The sequence below is a fragment of the Protopterus annectens genome, chromosome 1.part2 (assembly GCF_019279795.1).
Source record: "Protopterus annectens isolate FY-2018-M chromosome 1.part2, PAN1.0, whole genome shotgun sequence".
NCBI lineage: Eukaryota > Metazoa > Chordata > Ceratodontiformes > Protopteridae > Protopterus > Protopterus annectens.
This window is the reverse complement of record NC_056727.1, coordinates 315813180-315832369: the sequence shown is the minus strand read 5'-3', so window position 1 is coordinate 315832369 and position 19190 is coordinate 315813180. Positions and strand designations below refer to the sequence as shown.

The window sequence follows — 19190 nt, the reverse complement described above, 5'->3', positions numbered from 1 at the left end:
AGGAAATTTTATATTGGGAAGACTGATAGGTGTTTTAAAGACAGGATTCGTAAAGGCTTGTATCACACTAGTAAAAGTAACAAAGTTAGTGCCTTAGCCAAACATGCTAGTACAGATTCATCACATGTTTTAAGTTTATGACCATAGGCAGGATTTATCCAAGTGTAAGGGCAGGTGATATACGTAATCATACTGAAGAGTTAGAAGCAACTTGGATAGTTAGATTAAGGGGGGATGCAGGACATGGCCTGAATGACCATGTCCCCCTAAGAACTAAACTTAAATCAAGACCTTTGTTTAGGTAATTTAAAGAGTATTTTTTGTATATGTTTTTTAGTTTGTTTTTATTTTTAATAAAATGTTTTATTGTGTTGGAATTGTTCTGATGTAATGTCAGTATCATGTGATGAATTATGAGTAAAGTCATGTGATTTGTAAAAAGGTGTATAAAAGGAGGGGGTCTTTTTATGTGGTTTTAAGCATCTGATGAAGCTGTTTGTGAAAGCGCTTGTGCAGTTTCTACTGTGAATAAACCTGAATTTTACACTGGAGAGAAGAGCTTTGCCTGAGTCAGTCTACTTATTCTTGCTACTTGGACTTTGTGTGTATTTGGACACAGGTACCTGTTTGTTGGAAGTATTTTTTGTTTGTTTTAACTAATTAATTAGCTGAATTAATTGTTTAATTGGTGAGGGTATAGACAGGGTAATACTTTTCTGTTAGGTTATCTGATGAAGTCTATGATATTATTGACGAAAACGTACTGGTGTATGTCAGCGTTAATGTTGTATTCTATACAGCTGGTTATTTGATTTACATTTTAATAAACTGTGTGTTTTCAGTGGAAATGGCTATCCTGATGCTCCTTTTGGATTATAAGTTGAGTTTTGGGCACTTTTCCTCCTTTTTACTGTTTTAGGTAGTACAGTTTCCAAGAAATGACAGTTTATTTGTGAAAATATGGCCAAAAATATAATTTTGGAATCTGATGGTCAATTTTCATTCTATTCTCAACGGATGGGTTTGGATCCGATCCCTTGGATCCGACTTGGCCGTTGCTAAAGCTCGTGACAACAAAAAACTCTCAAGCTTCTCCCTTACCCATAATGCTCCAATCCCAAGTACCTCAGCATTCGTTTGCCACTCTACGCGTAAAACGTGGTGACAACTACTCTCGAACAGACAAGTCTTTAAATTGTGAAATTTTTCTGTTTTTCTTAGCAAAACCTGTCATATTCTTTGTATTCTTTAATCCCTTACCTAATTGCCTACCGTATTACTGTTTTTCTAGTTAAAATATCTTTCTGTCCTGCTTTTCTTCCTTCAATACAAAGTTGTACCTTCAAGTACTATTGTTAGTATTCTTTCCCTTTTTCTATACTCTGTGTTGTTTTCTTATTACCATTGCTGATAATTTCTTTTTCTATTTATTCCTTTTATAAAAAGTAATAATACAATAATTTATTTTCCTATCTATTCCCTTTATAAAAAAATACTACTACTACTACTAATAAAAATATATATCTTTATTTTCTGCTGTTGAATATTCTTATTAGAATCTGCTTTTTTTTTCTTCACTGTTATTTCCTACCATGGCAGAGAAAGAAAACAATCCAGCTGGATTCAAAAAATGTCAGTTATCAGATGCCCACACTTTGTGTGTATTGTCTAGGACCTCTCCATTTACAAGAAGATTGCTCTATTTGCTACAGGTTTAATCCTAGAGCCTGGCAGAAAGAAAAAAATAAATTTATTTTAAAAGGTCTTCTTCCTTCTTTCAAAGAGGTTTTATTTGGAGCTATGTCCCGTAAAAAATCTAAAAGGTCTAAATCTGCTTCTCTAAACCCTTCTACCTCTTCCTTTAAGGCTTCAAAGCAACCTAGAAAAAGACCTCCTTCTGATCTGATTTCTCATTTGGATCCTAAAGGAAAAAAGTCTAAATATTTAAATTTGACTTCAACTTCAGAACCAAAGCACACAAAAAGGGATTTATCGGATTCATTCTCAACATTAGATCTCAAGCAAAAGAAAGTTCAGACTTCTGCAGAACTGATGCATAAGCCAACTGATCCAGATACTCCATCCAGTATTGTTTACCTTCCAAGGATTACATGCTCCCCTTCAGTTCATCCAGTTCCCCCCAGGGTTCCCCTCTCCCTTTTTGGAGAAACCTAGATCCCATTCTGGATTTTCTACTTGCTCTTCTAGGAGCTTTACAGAAGATGATATGGAGACAGTGGTGAGAAGAATTCTCTCTGTGCAGACTCTGATGGGTGCCCCTTCAGCTCCTACTCCTTCGGATCAGGAGGACTGATCTTCTGTTGCACCTCCTGCTCTAGTTCCTCCTCTGACTCATTCCACTGTCTGAGTCCTTGGTCAGAGCTGTCTGACTCCATCTGACTCAGATCTAAGCATACCTTTATCCTCAGATCCGAAGCTCGCTCTGAGCAGTTCAATTCAGTCAGATCCAGAGAGCTCTCAGAGCCAAGGCTTCCCTGTCAGATCCAAGGTGAGGAGTTGACTTTGAAGTTGTCAGAGCCATCTCTGCACCTTGAAGCCTCCTTATGGTTTAGCTCAGTTCCAGTTTCTACCTGGGGGGGTGTCCTTGGAGCAGGGAAGGTCAATGGTCCAGAAGCTTGCCTTTTTGGATTCAAGGTCCTCTCCCTGTCTGGAGAGGTTTGCCTTTGAGGCTATGGAGAGAGCATTGTCTGTCTCAGCAACACAGATAGTTCTTACCCCCTTGGATTCTCAGTCTACAACTTGACATCTGTGTGCTCAGAGTCACAACCCTGTTTTTCAATGGGACACCCAGTACTGAAACCCCAGGCTTTACAATTGGGTATCTCAACTTCTTCTGATACCTCCCCAGAGCATCCATCTGAGGATGTCCCTAAGAAGAAGAAGACGTGCAAGAGGAAGCAGTTGGACTACCCAGAGGAGTCTATCACAGAAGATGCAGCCTTCTATGAGGGTGAAGGTTCCCCTAGGTCACCTCCTGAAGATGTCTCATCTAGAGACATTCTTGAAATCTTAAAACAGGGACGTGGCTGGATGTTCAGCAACCCTTTGCCCGTGGAGTTTGTATTTCTGGAGGCTTTCAGTACTAACCCATCTACCTCCTGGGTGACTCCACCTGCTGACAAGCTCATTGAGTTGATCTCTCAGTTGTCAGGGAAGGATTCTGACACAATTGAACTAATACCCCAGAGACCTAACAAAATTATGGCACGACTGGAGGACAAACAATTTTGGGGAAAAGGAGTTCTTGTTGATGCCATGGTCATGGCAGTGGCCACTAAAAAGGATCTTACTGAGTAGAGTGCCACTGTTCATCTCCCCAACAAGGAGTCTCAGATGATGGACAGGTTTGGGAAGAGTGTCTATGCTTCAGCGACTTTCACCTTAAAGTCACTGAATTATTTGGCACATTTGACAAGGTTATATATGGGATTTGATTCAGGAGCTTTCAAATATTAGGAAGTACAATCTTCTGTCACTTCTCAGTTGGCTACCCTGCAATCTATTTCCAATTTGTCCATGAGGCTCATTTTGCATGTAGCCAAAGGAACCTCAAGGGCAGCAGGTAAAGGCATTTCCATCAGGAGGCATGCCTGGATGTACTTATGTGATTTACCAAACCCCTTTTAAGTCTTCATTTGTCAATGCTCCTTTTGACAACACATCTTTGTTTGACCCGAAAGTGAAAGACACATTATCCAGGTGTGAGAAAGATGGAAAGATTCTATCTGCCATGGGTGTACATTTTTTGACACCTCAAAGATCCTTTTCTAGGAATCAAAGATAGTATTAATCTAAGAACATAATATAAAATAAATTATAAAATACTCTTAAAAATTAACTTCATATTAGTTCCCATTTTATATACAAATATAGGAGTCTCACCTACTATTTCTTTTAATTCCCTGTCCACAGTAAGAATGTTGAAAAAAAATTTATGCCCGTACTGGGGAAACCATTAATGAATAAAACCACAGGGAAAGAATGTGAAGTTAAATACAATCGAGCATGTATCTTGGAATACACTCCTCAGGCTAAACAAATTAAACAAATTTTAAACAAATATTGGAACATTCTTACTGTGGACAGGGGATTAAAAGAAATAGTAGGTGAGACTCCTATATTTGTATATAAAATGGGAACTAATATGAAGTTAATTTTTGAGAGGAACAATGTTGTAGGACAATTGAATTTGCAGCAAAAGGGAACTAGGAAATGTGGCAGTTGTGGTCAATGTCATGCCATACTAGAAAAAGAAGGCATTATATTAGAGAACATTAATAGGACAAGAATAACTTTCAGTAATGGTAACTGTAACACTAAAAATGTTATATATATATATATGGCAAAATGCATAACTTGTCCAGGTTTCTACATAGGGAAAACTGAAAGAATGTTTAAAAAAAGAATTTATGACCATTTATATGCAATTAGAAAAAAATGATAGCACTAACGCACTTTACAGACATATAGCTACATGTGGGAACATTCATATATTTAGATTTGCCATCTTGGAACAAGTGAAAATAAACAGCAGAGGAGGGAATAACAAAGCCCTCTTGGCAGAGAAAGAAGTAAGACAGCAAATATTAACGGATGCATCAACTATACCGGGTTTGAATGATTATATCACTATTAAACCCATTTTGCAGAGGTTAAAATAAACTGAAAGATATAACAATTTTGTAATATTAATTGATATACAAATGTAATTGATTATCATATATTATTATGACAGTTTGCATATTTTGTAAGGTGCTGAAAGTACATATTTTGGATATATTAAACAGTACAAACATTCTTAAAATTAAGACCTAAGTAGATGTATTTTCTTAATGTTCATGTATTAGAATTAGATTTATTATGGCATAAGTATTTGAAGTAATTTGTGTTTTTTCCTATGATTTACATGTGGTCCACTAAATTCATTACACAGCACATGCATATATATATATATATATATATATATATATATATATATATATATATATATATATATATATATATATATATATATATATATATATATAAACCCCATAGGACATCATTTAGTTATAGAGTATTTTATAATTTATTTTATATTATGTTCTTAGATTAATCAAATGATATAGAGGTTAGATAGGAAAGAATTAATGTAAATGAATTTTTATTATATTCATTAGATTTATAAGAGCATTTTAGTTATAACTTATAGATTTTTAGAAGTGAATTGATTGTTTAAGAACTGTGAGAAGTTTTGGACTTGATATATAAATTTTGATTTGTAGACCCAGATTTCATATTATAAAACCAACAGTCATGGAATGTTAGTCGAATGGTTACTATAATGGTTATTACAATACTTTTTAACAATTTTAGGATGTTTTAAATGTGCATTAGTGGTATTACAACACACTAGTTATATTTAGTATTTAGATTGTAATAAAAATGTAGTATTTTTTTTTTAAATTTGACATATTAGTTTGGCACCAAATATGTATGTATAAATTAACAGTTTGATGATTGAATAATTGATTCTGATGAAGTCCACATTGTAGTGGATGAAAGTGCTAGATCCGTACTTCTAAATGTTGTGTTATTATTCGAATATTAAACAGGTTGTATTATTGCCGGTGCGAGTGAGCATCTTCCTTCAGGCATCCTATATATAGTGTTTATATATTTTTACGTTGTAAACAGAACATAAGACATCAGAAAATCTGACTAATTGTTTGTCTCATTTGCAGAAGTAAAATTGGGAAAGCCATTTGCCAAAGTAACTTTAGCCAGATGGCTTACTGATTGTATTTCATTTATTTATAATAAATTGGGCATTACCTTACCAAAACCGTTATGGCCCCATTCAACTAGATCCTTGGCAACTTCCTCAGTTTTTCAGTCTAGAATGTCCATGGTTGATATTTGCGCACCAGGAATGTGGGTAATCCCCATACCTTTGCTACTCATTACAAATTGGATTTGGCCTCCAGAGATAGAGCATCATTTGATTCAACTGTGCTCAGGAATATCCTTCCTTGAGTCCACCTGGGATCTTGGGTAGCTGGGAACTCTGTCCCATCAGTTGAGGATAGAATGGAAATTGAGAACATCAGTTAAAGAATTTATGTACTTAACCATAAGTCATGTACTCACCATAATTTTATGTATTTTAAAAGCCGGTATTGCATTTGGGGTTAAATCTGAGCACTGTAGTGCTCTGTGCAGGGTCTAAACTATACTACAGTTTCAAAGTTAAAACATTTTTTTTTAACTAAAACCAGAGTGTTGTAGTTCTCCATGCAGGTATAAACTGTAGCAACTACTTGCCGCATTTTAAAAGAGATTTTTTTTTTAACTGAAAGTTGATTACTGTAGTGCTTTGTGCAGGCAGGGTGTAAACTGTAGCATTTGTAGTAAACTATTGTCACTATTCAAGATATAAAGTTATTAAGGGAAATGAGTGACCCCCCCAGCTCTTGCTACAATTTAAAAGAAGAAATTATTATTATTATTATTATTATTATTATTATTATTTTTTTTTTTTTATTTAAGTGGGAGGAAGGAGAGTTCGGGGCAGGGCACAGAAATGAGACAAACTTCATCTGGCCGCCTGGTTGATTGTCAGTAGAAGGAATTACATTTTTTTTTTGTTCACTTGAAGAGGTAGTGGGGGGTACAGAGTGGGTATTTTGAAAGTGTTACTCTCTGCTGGAAACATCCTGCAAGTTTTTTTTTCTCTTCACTTGGAGCTGAGAGGGTCAGATGCTAGTATGTGGGACCAGCACAAGGCGCACTTCAAGCCAGCTATGCTTCTGTGTAAGGCCGTCCCTGTACTGCCAGTTGATTGATTCATCGCACCCACAGACAGTCAGTAGGAGGGACTCTGAGCTATAAAAGATGCCAGAAGAGGTTAGTTGGACACTACTACTCAAATGCCAGTAAGGCAGTATGTTCTATAAACATCTATTTTTACAGGTAAGTAGGACTTACACAAGTGTAATTTCTTTTTGAATATATTTGTAGTAGAGATGTAGTCATTAATTTCACATGAATCTGTCAGTCTTAATGGAAAGCTATAGCACCCCTTCAGACCAGCTGTAAGTTCAGTGACTCCATTAATTCTTCTTGGAGATCAGCGAGTGTCCATCTGAAGATTTTTCATGATTTTTTATTATCCAGTCTAGGTGACTGTTTTAGAATCTACTGACTAATTCTGCTGTGTCCCACACTATACATATATCTTCAAATTCTGTTGACCTGCATGACATCCTGTTTTTAAATGCCTCTATTAAAATATCGCTTAAGACATAGGTACACATACATTAATAGAAAATAAACCAAACCATATTAACATTTTTTCCATTTACACACAGTACAAGTTTTCTTTCTTTGTAACAATTTTCTTCATACCTCTCAACTTCTTAGCACAAGAAGTCTGGGCAAAGTGAAAATAGTGAAGGGACAAAGGCCCAAAAATAGGGACAATTTTTAAGTATTACTCTTGCAAATTTAGAAAGTTTCTGGAGGCCCCATGAGATCCTTATGCTATATCACTGTGATGGGGATCCCTGACTGTAAACCTACTGGGTGCCCATTGGTAGTGGATCCTGCATGGTGCCAATAAAAACATAAAGCTGGCCTTATCTTTTCTGCATCGTTTAATAAGGCCCATTTGGTATTGTGCACATCCTAATGCCTGATATAAACATTACAAAACTGAGATATATTGTACCTAAGAAACTGAGATACAGATTGCAGTTAGTGTAGCTATGGTATGTAAGACAGCCAGAATGAATCTTGTAAACTACAGGCAACATTTTTGAACTTGACTGAGTCACTTTGTCATAACCGAATACTATAGCTAACTTTGTAGTGACATTTATAGAACATAATCTTGTTGAAAAAAGTTGTTACAGTGTATCCAATAGCTTAAAAAAACAAGTAGTTATTGTATGGCTTGATTTAGTGGGTCCCTATTAAATTGCCGAACGTTTCAAAGTTTGAATGTCAAATGATCGACACCATATGAAAAGTTCGAAGGTGAAAGGCAATAGCTCCATATACACAGAATGGGAAAATTTCCCTTTTCTGCACTGAAATGCGGTCTTGGAGTTGGTATATTTAAGTAGGGGAGGTGTGGGTGGTGCAGGGGGGCTTGCCCCCCCCCTGCTTAGAGCGTTAAGGTAAGGGTTTTTTTTTTTTTTTTTTATTATATATTCGAGGTTTCAGGTTTCGCTCATATGTTGTCGAACATATGAAGTTCGAAATTTTGAAGCTTCGAATATATAACATAGATAAAATTTAGCATAAAGGTCAGTCTCATAAGTTGACCGCATTGTTTTTCCTTGGATTTCTGCATTTAATCAAGCTGTGATGGAATAAGAAAAGTTATTTAATTTTTGCTCTTGTTTTAAGATATGAAGAGTTTGGAAAAACTGTTACGGGATGCTATCGTTCATGGACAACCACGTACTCGTAAACCTTGGAAGAAAATCCTTATTATAGTTGAAGGGATTTACAGGTATCAGTGACCCCACTTTTAGCCTTTGTATATGAATGGTTATATATTATTAAGAAACTGTATGTGTAAGGTAAAAAAGTATCAGTCTGTTGTTTTTCTTTGGTTTATTCTTTGTTTTGCAGTTAACAAAAAGTTCTTTTGATTTCATGTAAGTGATCCCAAACTCTTTGTCATTATACAGTATGTTTTAAGTATACTGCACATTAAAGTTTGTGAGTGCTACCTCATATCACAGTCCACGTAAGCTGCCAATGCTATATAAAAGACAGCTTAGTAAAGTAATGCTAGCTCAGATGTTATTATTTTTTGCCTCCAGTTACACAAAATTATTTCAGACTGAGGAAACAGTAAACCTTTGTAACTGAAATGAACAAGAATGGTAGAGTGATTATTGGTCTGTGTTTTTTTTTTTTTTTTTTGTTAGTGTGGCTTACAATGCAGTTATTTAATATGAGAATGTATAAAATAGGCTTTCTGGTGCAGTCATAGTGGCAAGATTTGCATGATAGTAGATATGTTGGGACCACTCCTCATTTCACAGGCAAACTGACTAGAACTTTTCAAATTCATCTTACAAAGCAGTTCTGCTGTCTGTTAATGGAATTGTTTTGAATAAGCTGCATATTTCATTATTTTTTGGGGAGAGCTGGACATTCTGTCACACAACTAACAGTTCAAACGAACAAATTATTCTAAATACTATTCAGGTAAATACTTGACAGTATGTTTTTTTTTTCCCACATGCCTACGTACCAAGTTCTGCCCTATACCACAAATATTACTCATTCACTCCTAGTAGCTGGACATTATTACACCTTTAGCAGACTACACATAGTCCTTGATTCCTGATCATTTTATAAGCAAAATCAAGTTAAACAACATAAGTCAAACAAATGGAAACATCTTATGAACAGTAAATACTATTAATAAATGTTCAAACATCAGTGTGTTCAGCAAACTGTCTTGGTTAAAATTAAATAAGTTGGTGCATTCACAGTTTTTATATCAGTATTTAATATATTATGAGCAGGGATATGGAAGAAAATTAAGAGGGAGCTGGAATTTACTGGAGAAAATTAGCAAATGGGGCTACTGTATTGGGAAGAAATAACTAGAGGGGGAAGTTCATAGCGTGGGATGATGCCAAGCAGAAGTTTACACTGCAGGTTAGAGACTGCCTTCCCTACCAAGGACTAATATCACAGTATAGGCAAAAAGAAAGGATTGGAGAGTGCACAGTGAAAAACTTCTCTAAAGCAAATTTCACACTCCTCAAAACCGAGGTGGAATCCTTCAAAGCCCCCAGGCTGGTGGAAAATACGGTCCAGACCGCAGAATCCTTTATAAATGCATTCTATGAACACCTTCAGGAATGCATGGATCATGCAATCCCAAATAAAACCAAGACCCAATCCTCCAAAGGCAGACGTCCTGTCTGGTGGACCCCAGCCATAAACAAACTATACAATAGAAGGAGGAAGCTGCTAAATGATAGAGCAAAATCCCAAAAAGGGAAGGCATCTCTGATCAGTATTAGCAAAAAACTATGGGCACTCATAAAATCGTCTAAGGCCAGCTTCGAGAGAAAATTTGCACAGGACACTAAGGATAATCACAAGGCTTTCTTTAGTTATGTTAGGAACCTGGGTGGGAATTCCCAGATATGCTCAGAATTAGTCCAAAATGACAAAAAATACACCCAACCCACAGACATTGCCAACATCCTAGCTGACAGGTTCAGCGCAAACTTCTCCCCCCCCCACCAAAAGGGCAAATATCTATCCCAGCAGAGTGCTGCCCCCCTGACATCTCAGATGCTCAGGTAAGAGCCGACCTCTCCAAAGCAAAAAACACAGCATCAATGGGACCAGACGGTGTCCCGGGCTGCGTCCTACATGAACTCCAAGAAGAGCTAAACCCAAACATAAAACTACTGTTCAATCTCAGCCTTACTACAGGATATGTACCCAAAGAGTGGCGTACAGTGACAGTGGTCCCTCTCCACAAAGGTGGTGCCTCAACGGATCCTGGAAACTATCGCCCCATAAGCCTGACTAGCTTGGTCTGCAAAGCTATGGAAATGATCATCATGGACCTCATAAATAAAGATATTGGGGACCTACAGCTACCTACTGCTTTGTTAAGGGCAGATCCTGCCTCTTAAACCTGGTTGATTTCTTTGAAACAGTCACCAAGGCCATTGATGAGGGGAAGGTCATCCACACAGCCTACCTGGACCTCGCAAAAGCCTTCGATACAATACCCCACTCGGGCATTATAGATAAGCTCACCAGCTTAAATATAAACCCCTATGTCACTAGATGGGTTGCAAACTGGCTCAGGGACAGAACCCACATGGTTAGAATTGCTGGAGCCATGTCAGACTCCAAACCAGTTACAAGTGGCGTCCCACAAGGCTCAGTCCTGGGACCTCTCTTGTTTGGTATATATTTCTCGGAGGTACAGGCCAACACAGAAGGACTGTGGCTGACCAAGTTCGCAGATCACAGCAAACTGGGCGCCATAATAGACTCTCCAGCCGACACAAGCATCATCCAAAAGGGTCTCATAGAAACAGACAACTGGTGCCAGAGCCATGGCCTCAAGCTAAACGCCAAAAAGTGTATAGTCATCCCCTTTGGCAAAAACAAAGTGCCCACAAATTACCACATAGGTGGTAATCCATTAAGTACAGAAGAAGTAATTAGGGACCTGGGGACCCAAGTTGATAGCAGTCTCTCATTTGACAACCACGTGGCCAAAGTGGTTAGAAAAACATTTTATATAGCCCACCTAATCATGAAGGGATTCACATCTAGATAACGGGAGGTCATCATGCCTCTTTACTCATCCCTCATCAGGCCCATAATTGAGTACAATGCCCCTTTTGGGATGTACCTTACCAGACACCTGCAGCAACTGGAAAGACCCCAAAAGTACCTCACCAAGAGGATCAAAGGGCTCAATCAGATGCCATATGCTGCCCGGTTAAAGAAACTCCAGCTCTACTCAGTGGCATACCGCCTGTTCAGGGGCGATCTGTGCCTGACGTATAAAGCCATGTCCAACCCGGAATTAATGGACATGCTGCACCTCAGAAAATCCAAATCCCATCGAGCTACGCGCTCAAGAGACTTGAACCTCAGCACTGAAATAAATAGGACATGCTGGAGGGACAGATTCATAACCCAGAGGCTCCCTTCACTCTCGAATAAAATCCCAGTCCAGGTTAGGCAGAGTCCCTCATTGACTCTCTTCAAGAGGAATCTTGATGAGTGGATGGGAGATCGTAGGTTTAACCCGGGTATCACTTCTGTGTCAGTGTTAGACAGAGGCACAGTATACTAACCTCGAAAAAGGGCATAGCAAAATTAATTTAAAATGGGTGGCAAAAGCCAAACACATTCTGGCTAGGCTTATAAATGCCCTAGGGCAGATAGCCTAGTATGAACCTATGAACCTAAATGAAAAAAAACAGCTCTCGTGGACTTTTTAGTTAAGTCTAAAATAGAAACTGCTGTTAAAAAAGGGACATTTAGTAGGGCATATAAAATACTGCATGGTAGCTATAATAATCGATCAGAAGAGTTGGAAAAGATTGGGAGGAGAGATTGGAAAGGTTATTTACCGCGGTGGTGGTGGTGCTGTGGTAGTGTTGTCGCCTCACAGTAAGACACTGTCCGGTTCGATTCTCAGCTAGAGCGTCTTCTGTGTGGAGACATGCGTGAATGGCCTTACCTTCGTTGAAGGTTGTGCATCAGGCCTGGCAAACTGGTACGTAAAAATCAACTGCCAATCATTAGCGGACCGGAGTTCCACTGTGGCGACCCCTAACCGTGAAAAAGCCGAAAGACACAAACAAAATTTACAAAGGAAAAATGAGAACATCTGTATGGCTGTTGAGTATGCAACAAAGTTCAAAAGGTTTAGGATTTTTGCATGGAAGCATTTTCATAGGTTATTTTATACTGCACACAGACATCAGAAAATGTTTCCATGGGTAGCAAACACTGGAGGTATGATGGGGTTTGATTCTGACGTGGGGTAACTGGCTAGGCTTAAAATTGCCCATAAGGGCAGTTAGCCTAGTACTAGCCTATGAATCTATGAATAGAAAGGCAATTGGGATTTTTTTGGAATGTAACTAGATGTCAGATTTTAAAAATTTCCTGTAGAGTATTTTGTCAGCTATGTCGGTGTGAGCAAATGATTCGTAACTAAGAAAATCATTCTTTTGATCTTGGAAATGGGACATCAGTTGTCTACTTATAGTAATGCTTTACTGAGTTTAATTGTGTTGGCTGATGAAAAGGCAGTTGCAAGAAAACTGGAATGAAAATCTAAACCCAACCTTAATTAAGTACTGAATATTGTAAAAAAGATAAAATAATTGGAGGCTGGACCTTTAGAAAAGGGAAGGAGCAAATTGCACAGAAATTAATGGAATTTGTGGGCACAATATATGCAAAATAATAATCAGGAAGAGGACCGAAATTTAAGGGATGACAAGAATTGAACAATTTATGCAGTGCCTGAATGAATGGAAATTGTTAAATAGCAAATATATTTGTGTACTGCATGAAAATAGTGATGGAAATGTTCTTATGATTTGTTTTCTTTTACTTTACGTATACACATGTCACTTTAAAAATGTCATACTTAATAAGTGTTTGCACAAATACTGTAATATGTTATAATGCAGAAACATCCAACATGATGTTTTTCTCCAAAGTTTCACAAACTGCTTTTCGTTTATTGGAAACTCTGCAACCTAGACATATGGTCTTAGCAACACTTTTGTTTAAGAGACTTGAGCATTTACATGATGGCAAGACATTTCTTTGTAAGTATTTCTTCACAGAAATACTTACATAAATATGTAAGATTATGTCTGTGTGTATAATTAGCAGTATAAATAACACTGAGTATCTTTCAGACTGTACAACTTACAATGCAAGTATCAACAACTGTTTTCTCCAACATCAGCTAATGTTTTACATGATATTATGCTAACCCCCCCTCACTAATTCCACCACCGCTACCTCCCAGGCAAACACACACTTACATGCCCCTTGCTTACACTCACAAGCACGCCTTCTATCCCTACCTTAACTATAAACTTCCCAGTACTTACCTTTACCACAATGGACGAACATGGTTCAGTTAAGTGGCATGGTGCCATGCTGATCTACATGTCCAAGCAATTTCATGAATCGCAGAGTGTGTAAATGTCTTGGTGGAGGTGGTTCTGGGGAAGAGAGCACATAGCTAATGAGCATATGCCTTTTCCCAAACTGCAGCATTAGCATTGAGCTTGGCTACGGAGACAGCCTGATGTGGTGATGCACATCTTCATGCTAAAGCACATGTTTGGACTATTTTTTAAGTCACAAGGTTTGTACCCTCTATGAAGTTGGATATCTTATTCTTTGCTGTCTGTCTTTAAGCATACCCTAGATGGTTCAGCCAGAAATACTTGAAAGGCATACAGTAAACTGGTAACATGAAATAATAATGGCCTGAAATTCTTGATCTAGCTTAAGAGGGATTATTTTCTATTGTATGGCCTCCTTTTTAAGCCTCATTAAAGTTCAGCTATATATTTTCCTTCACAAAGAGATGTATAATTTTCCCAAACCATACTCCTAAGTATTTAATATTGTGAGTCTCCAAAGATGAGGATAATTCTTCAAGAGCTGGGGGAGGGGGGGTCACAGGCAGCTGAAATTGTCCCTCATTTCCCTCACTAACTTTATATCCTGAATAGTGACAACTTTCCAAACAGCTTTTCAGTATCAGTTCCTTGGTCTTGTAATAAATAAGTTTATTGTCTATAAATGGAATTATTATTTCTTTACCTAGAAATTTATATCCTTTCAACCTGTATCGCCTATTACTGATCACTAGTAGCTCTAATTAAAGTGTAGAAACAATGGATGCGTATAGAGATCCTTTCCCTAAAGTGTCTTGTTTGTCATGTTAAACCTATGTCATTCTCAACTCTAGCTGTAGACCGCTGATAAATCTTAAATAATATTGTCACAAAATCTCTGTAGAGCCAACATTCTTTACGAACTCCTATAATAAGGGCACTTACTTCTGTCAAATGTCTTTTCATTGTTAAACTTGGCAAAACCAGCTGATTGTTCTTCTTTCTTGAGTCTGTCTTATTAATAGAGATGATGTTTTTATGTTATTAAAGGTCTGAAGTCCCCCTACATATCCAAACTGATCTAAACTGATCAACCCAATCAACAACAGGACATACCTTGCCAATTCTGATTGCCATCAGTGACATACAGTAAATAGTTTATAATATAATCATGGCTGTTTGAGGATGACAAAACTTGGTCCATGCCCCCTTTTGGAATGATCACCATTATTGACGGTCTGCAAGGGTCTAGAAATTTCCTGAGAGCTAATACACCATTAAAAACTCTACTACCAACTGCACCATCTTTGCCCAATTTATTTCCCAAAATTAGATTGGTAGCCCATTTGACCAAGGAATTTTTGCACTTGCCTGTCACATAAGGCCCCTTCCACATCCTTAGTGGTAATTGATGACATAAATTGCATTGCTTGGGCAATTTGGGATTTTTGTAAGAGTTGTATCTTTAAGTTATTCCTGCTCTCCACTATCATTTCCTCTCACCTTGTTTCCGATGAATATAAAATAATATAATAACTTTTTAAGTAATTAACTTTGTTTAGTAGAGAGCAGCTTGATATCTAAAGTGTCAGTGAATGTGGCTCTGGAATTATCTGTTAAGTTCTTTATTGTCTTAGCCAGGCAGCTAAGGATTTCTGGTTCTTAGGAAAGTCCTGTCAAAAACAAACTCATAATTCCTTTGCGCAGAAACTGTGAGGCCAATTAAGAAAGGTTACCTGGAAATGTACATGAGGTATAGACCTCACAGTAACAATTTTACATTGAGACAACTCTATCACTGTGCTTTAACATAAAGAATGCAACACCATGGTGGACTGTCTCAGAGGCCATACTCAATGCCAATGATTTATTCCAGAACTGCCTCTGGTAAGGTTTTTATGGAGCATAAGGTTGCATGGGTGCTGATAAATGCTTGTGTTGATGATCATGGCTAAAAGCTTGTATCCACCCATCATGGCAGAGCTAAGTGCCTGGGAGTTTAGTGGTTAAATAGTGATGTGATAGTGTTCAATCTCGCCGTTTGTTCTTACACATGGGTTCGGAGCCGATCCCTCTTGCAAGCTCTGCATCGAGAAGAAGCTCGAGACAATCTAATACCCTCAATCCCCCTCTGCCTTTACCTCAGATCTAGTTTGCTGCTGCTGCGTTCGCATCGCTGGGAGCTAGCTCGAGCATCTAAAGTTAAGATATAACTTATTTTGTTATATTTTATTGGATTTTCTTGTTCTAGTTGATATATCTTGATATTCTGAGTGATTGTGTGTTGAGTGATTAAATTCTCGGTACCGTTAATCTTATTTATCGGTTAGAGTTTTTCGGGGCCTACAACCCTTCTTAAATTTAAAAAGGATTTGACATTTAAACCGGATTTGACACTTTTTCTCGGATTTGACTATATTACTGGACTTGTCTTTTCTTGTAAAATGTCTGATAAGGTAAAGTCTGGATTTAAGCGTTGTCAGTGTGGCCAGAAAATGTCAGTGACTGACAACCATAGTTCCTGCGTCTACTGCCTTGGCCCTCTCCACTTGCAAGAGGACTGTTCTATCTGTCACTCTTTTAGTGGGAGGGTCATGACAGATAGGCGCAGGAAACTCATGGACAGAGGTTTATTGAAACCTTCTTTTCAGGAGGCTCTGGATGCTTCTGACCAGGCATCGAAATCCTCTAAGGAATCGAAGACGTCGGAGCCCAAGTCATCGGCTCCGAGCTCTTCAGTAAAGGTTAGATCACCGGTTCCACAGACTTCGGGGCCGAGTGTTCAACTGGTATCGGTTCCTGAGCCTCGAGTCTTGGAACCGGTGATGGAGCTCCGACCTTGTTGAGGTCGGCTCCGTCTTCGGTTCCTTCGACCCGTTCTTCTTCCAAACTCTCTGACATCGATGTGGATCGTGTGGTGCAGAAGTTATTGGAGCATTCGGCCCTGTCCAAACTTATTTCGGTTTCCACCCAGTTGGTGTTGAAACTTGAAGGCCTCCCAGTGTCTCCATCCATTCCTCCTCCGAGACCTGTTCAGTCTTTGGAGCCGGAAGAGGCTGATCTTCTGATTGTGGAGCCCTCGGGTCCAGAACCGTCCTTTTCTCGGTCTGTTCCTCTCACCTCGACTCCGTCGGACCCGATACTGGAGTCTCGGAGCCGACGATCTGTCCTTGGTTCCGGGGCCGAGAGTCGAACCGTTCGACTCTCCCCCTAGGGGCCTCGGCGCGGATCGATTCGGCTCCGTCCTTGGGGTCGATGCCTTCGGTGCCTGTGTCGGGGATTCTTCCCATTTCTTCGGAACCGGGAGATTCTTCGATGCGGGCCCCGGGCGTTCGACCTAATGAGAAAGGTGTTGTCTACCCAGACAACCACATCAGTGGAAGCAACCTCTCCTCCCCATAAAGGGCCGTTATCCTCCTCTGCACCCACGGCCACATCCAAGCGTCAGGCACCAGTGTCTCAGCCACCCCTGGAGCGTCCCCCCTCTTCCTCGGAGGCTTCTTCGGATGCTCCCACGAAGAAGTCCCTAGGAAAAGATTGTGTAAGAGGAGACACTTGGATTCTCCACAAGAATCCTTGACATCTGATACTGACTTAGATGAGTCAGAAGGGTCCCTAAGTCACCTTCAGAAGATGTCTCTTTTCGGACATATTGGAGATCCTGAAACAGAGAGGTGACTGGCAGTCCCTTCCCCCTTCTGAGGATGAGTCAGTTTTGCTGAAGGCATTTGGTGCTCGCCCTTCTTCCTCCTGGGTCCCAGCCCGCCGACGAATTAATGGAACTAATTGCTCAAGGCTCCTGACACAGTGGAACCAGTCCCAAGGAAACCCAATAAATACATCACGGCACCTCAGGACAAGTCCTACTTAACAAAAGGAGTTCCAGTGGACGCTATGGTGGTGGCATCGGCCACGAAAAAGGAGATGTCGGAGTCTTCTTCATCTGTCCATCCCCCTAATAAAGATTCTAGGATGATGGATAGATACGGGAAGCGCATTTTTAGTTCAGCGGCTTTTTCCATGCGATCCCTGAACTATTTGACCCTTTTTACACGTCTACAGAGGGATCTAGTCAAAGAGTTGGGAGATACCCTCCAGGGTACTACAGATGCGGCTGTCTCAGAGAAAGTGACAGCGCAACCTTACATCTATTGTGAACTCGTCCATGAGGCTGATTTCGAAGGTTGAGTAGGGCAGCAGCTTCAGCGATTGCTCTTCGCAGACAATCCTGGATGCGCTTATGTTCCTTTGCGGAAGCCTTCAAGTCTTCCTTTACTAACGCCCCATTTGACGGTGCCACTGTCTTTGGCCCCAAAGTAAAGAAGACCCTTACCCGGTGTGAACAGGAGGGAAAGACTCTGTCTGCTGTCGGAGTCCGTTTTTCCACCCCAACCAGACCGTACCCCAAAGGGCAATGTGGTGGAAAAATGTGGTTTCGAAAACCCCAAGGATCTTTCCCAGGCACACAGGGAGATGCCCTCTTCAGAGGCAGAGGAGGGGCAGAGGTGGAAGACGCCGCCCTGGCGGCAGAGGGGGTCCGCAACATCAAGGTGACAGGGAGACACTCCCTGGTAAACCTTTCCAGCACTCCTGAGAGGAGGCCCGACTGTCCTGCTCTGGAGGCAGTCGGGGGTCGCTTAGCTTTATACCCTCAGGCCTGGCAAAATATAACTACAGACAAGTGGGTAAAAAGCGTGGTTACCAGAGGTTACAACATACCCTTTCTATCCCATCCCATCCCAAAGAAAAGACTCCCAGATGTACCGCCCCATCTGTGAGAGCCAGCAGCTATAGAAATTTCAAAGCTGCTAGAAAAAGAGTCATCCAACCAGTCCCAGCGGACCAGCAAGGATTCGGGACTTACTCAAGGTTCTTTTTAGTTCCAAAGAAAACAGGGGACTGGAGGCCCATTCTGGACCTAAGCTACCTCAATACCTTCGTCAGGAAAGAAAAGTTCCGAATGGTCACGCTTCAATCGATCCTTCCATTCTTACAGAAGGACGACTGGATGTGCTCAATAGATCTAGAAGATGCATACTACCACATCAAAATGGCCAGGGCATCCAGAGATCATTTGCGCTTCCGGCTGGGGGCCAGTCACTTTCAATTTCGAGCCCTGCCCTTTGGTCTGACCTCAGCCCCCAGGGTCTTCACCAAATGCATGGCAGTGGTAGCGTCTCACTTGAGACGCCAAGGATTCCAGGTGTTTCCGTATCTGGACGACTGGCTCCTTTCTGCCACCACCCAGCGTCAACTATTACAGGCCAGAGACTTTACTCTTGAACTGTGTATTCACCTAGGAATTTCCGTAAACTTCGGAAAATCCTTGCTTCAGCCATCACAAAATATCTTGTTCATAGGAGCAGAATTAAACACACGTCAGTTAATTCTAAGACTTCCCCCAGAAAGGATACTATCACTTCAGACTCACATACGTCTTCTACTTTTGTCAAGGAAATCTCCAGCAAAACTGGTACTGAAGGTGTTGGGACTCATGTCAGCCTCCCTTATTGCAATACC

The 19190-nt window shown here is 39.8% G+C and overlaps 1 protein-coding gene across 1 annotated transcript in view; it reads left to right on the top strand.

The window, feature by feature from the left end:
- SPTLC3 (serine palmitoyltransferase long chain base subunit 3) overlaps nucleotides 1–19190 on the top strand; it is a 1995977-nt gene that overhangs the window by 1226224 nt on the left and 750563 nt on the right. Inside the window, exon 7 of the mRNA XM_044056235.1 lies at nucleotides 8413–8518. Coding sequence (XP_043912170.1) covers nucleotides 8413–8518 — 106 coding nt within the window. The remainder of the gene's footprint in view (nucleotides 1–8412; nucleotides 8519–19190) is intronic.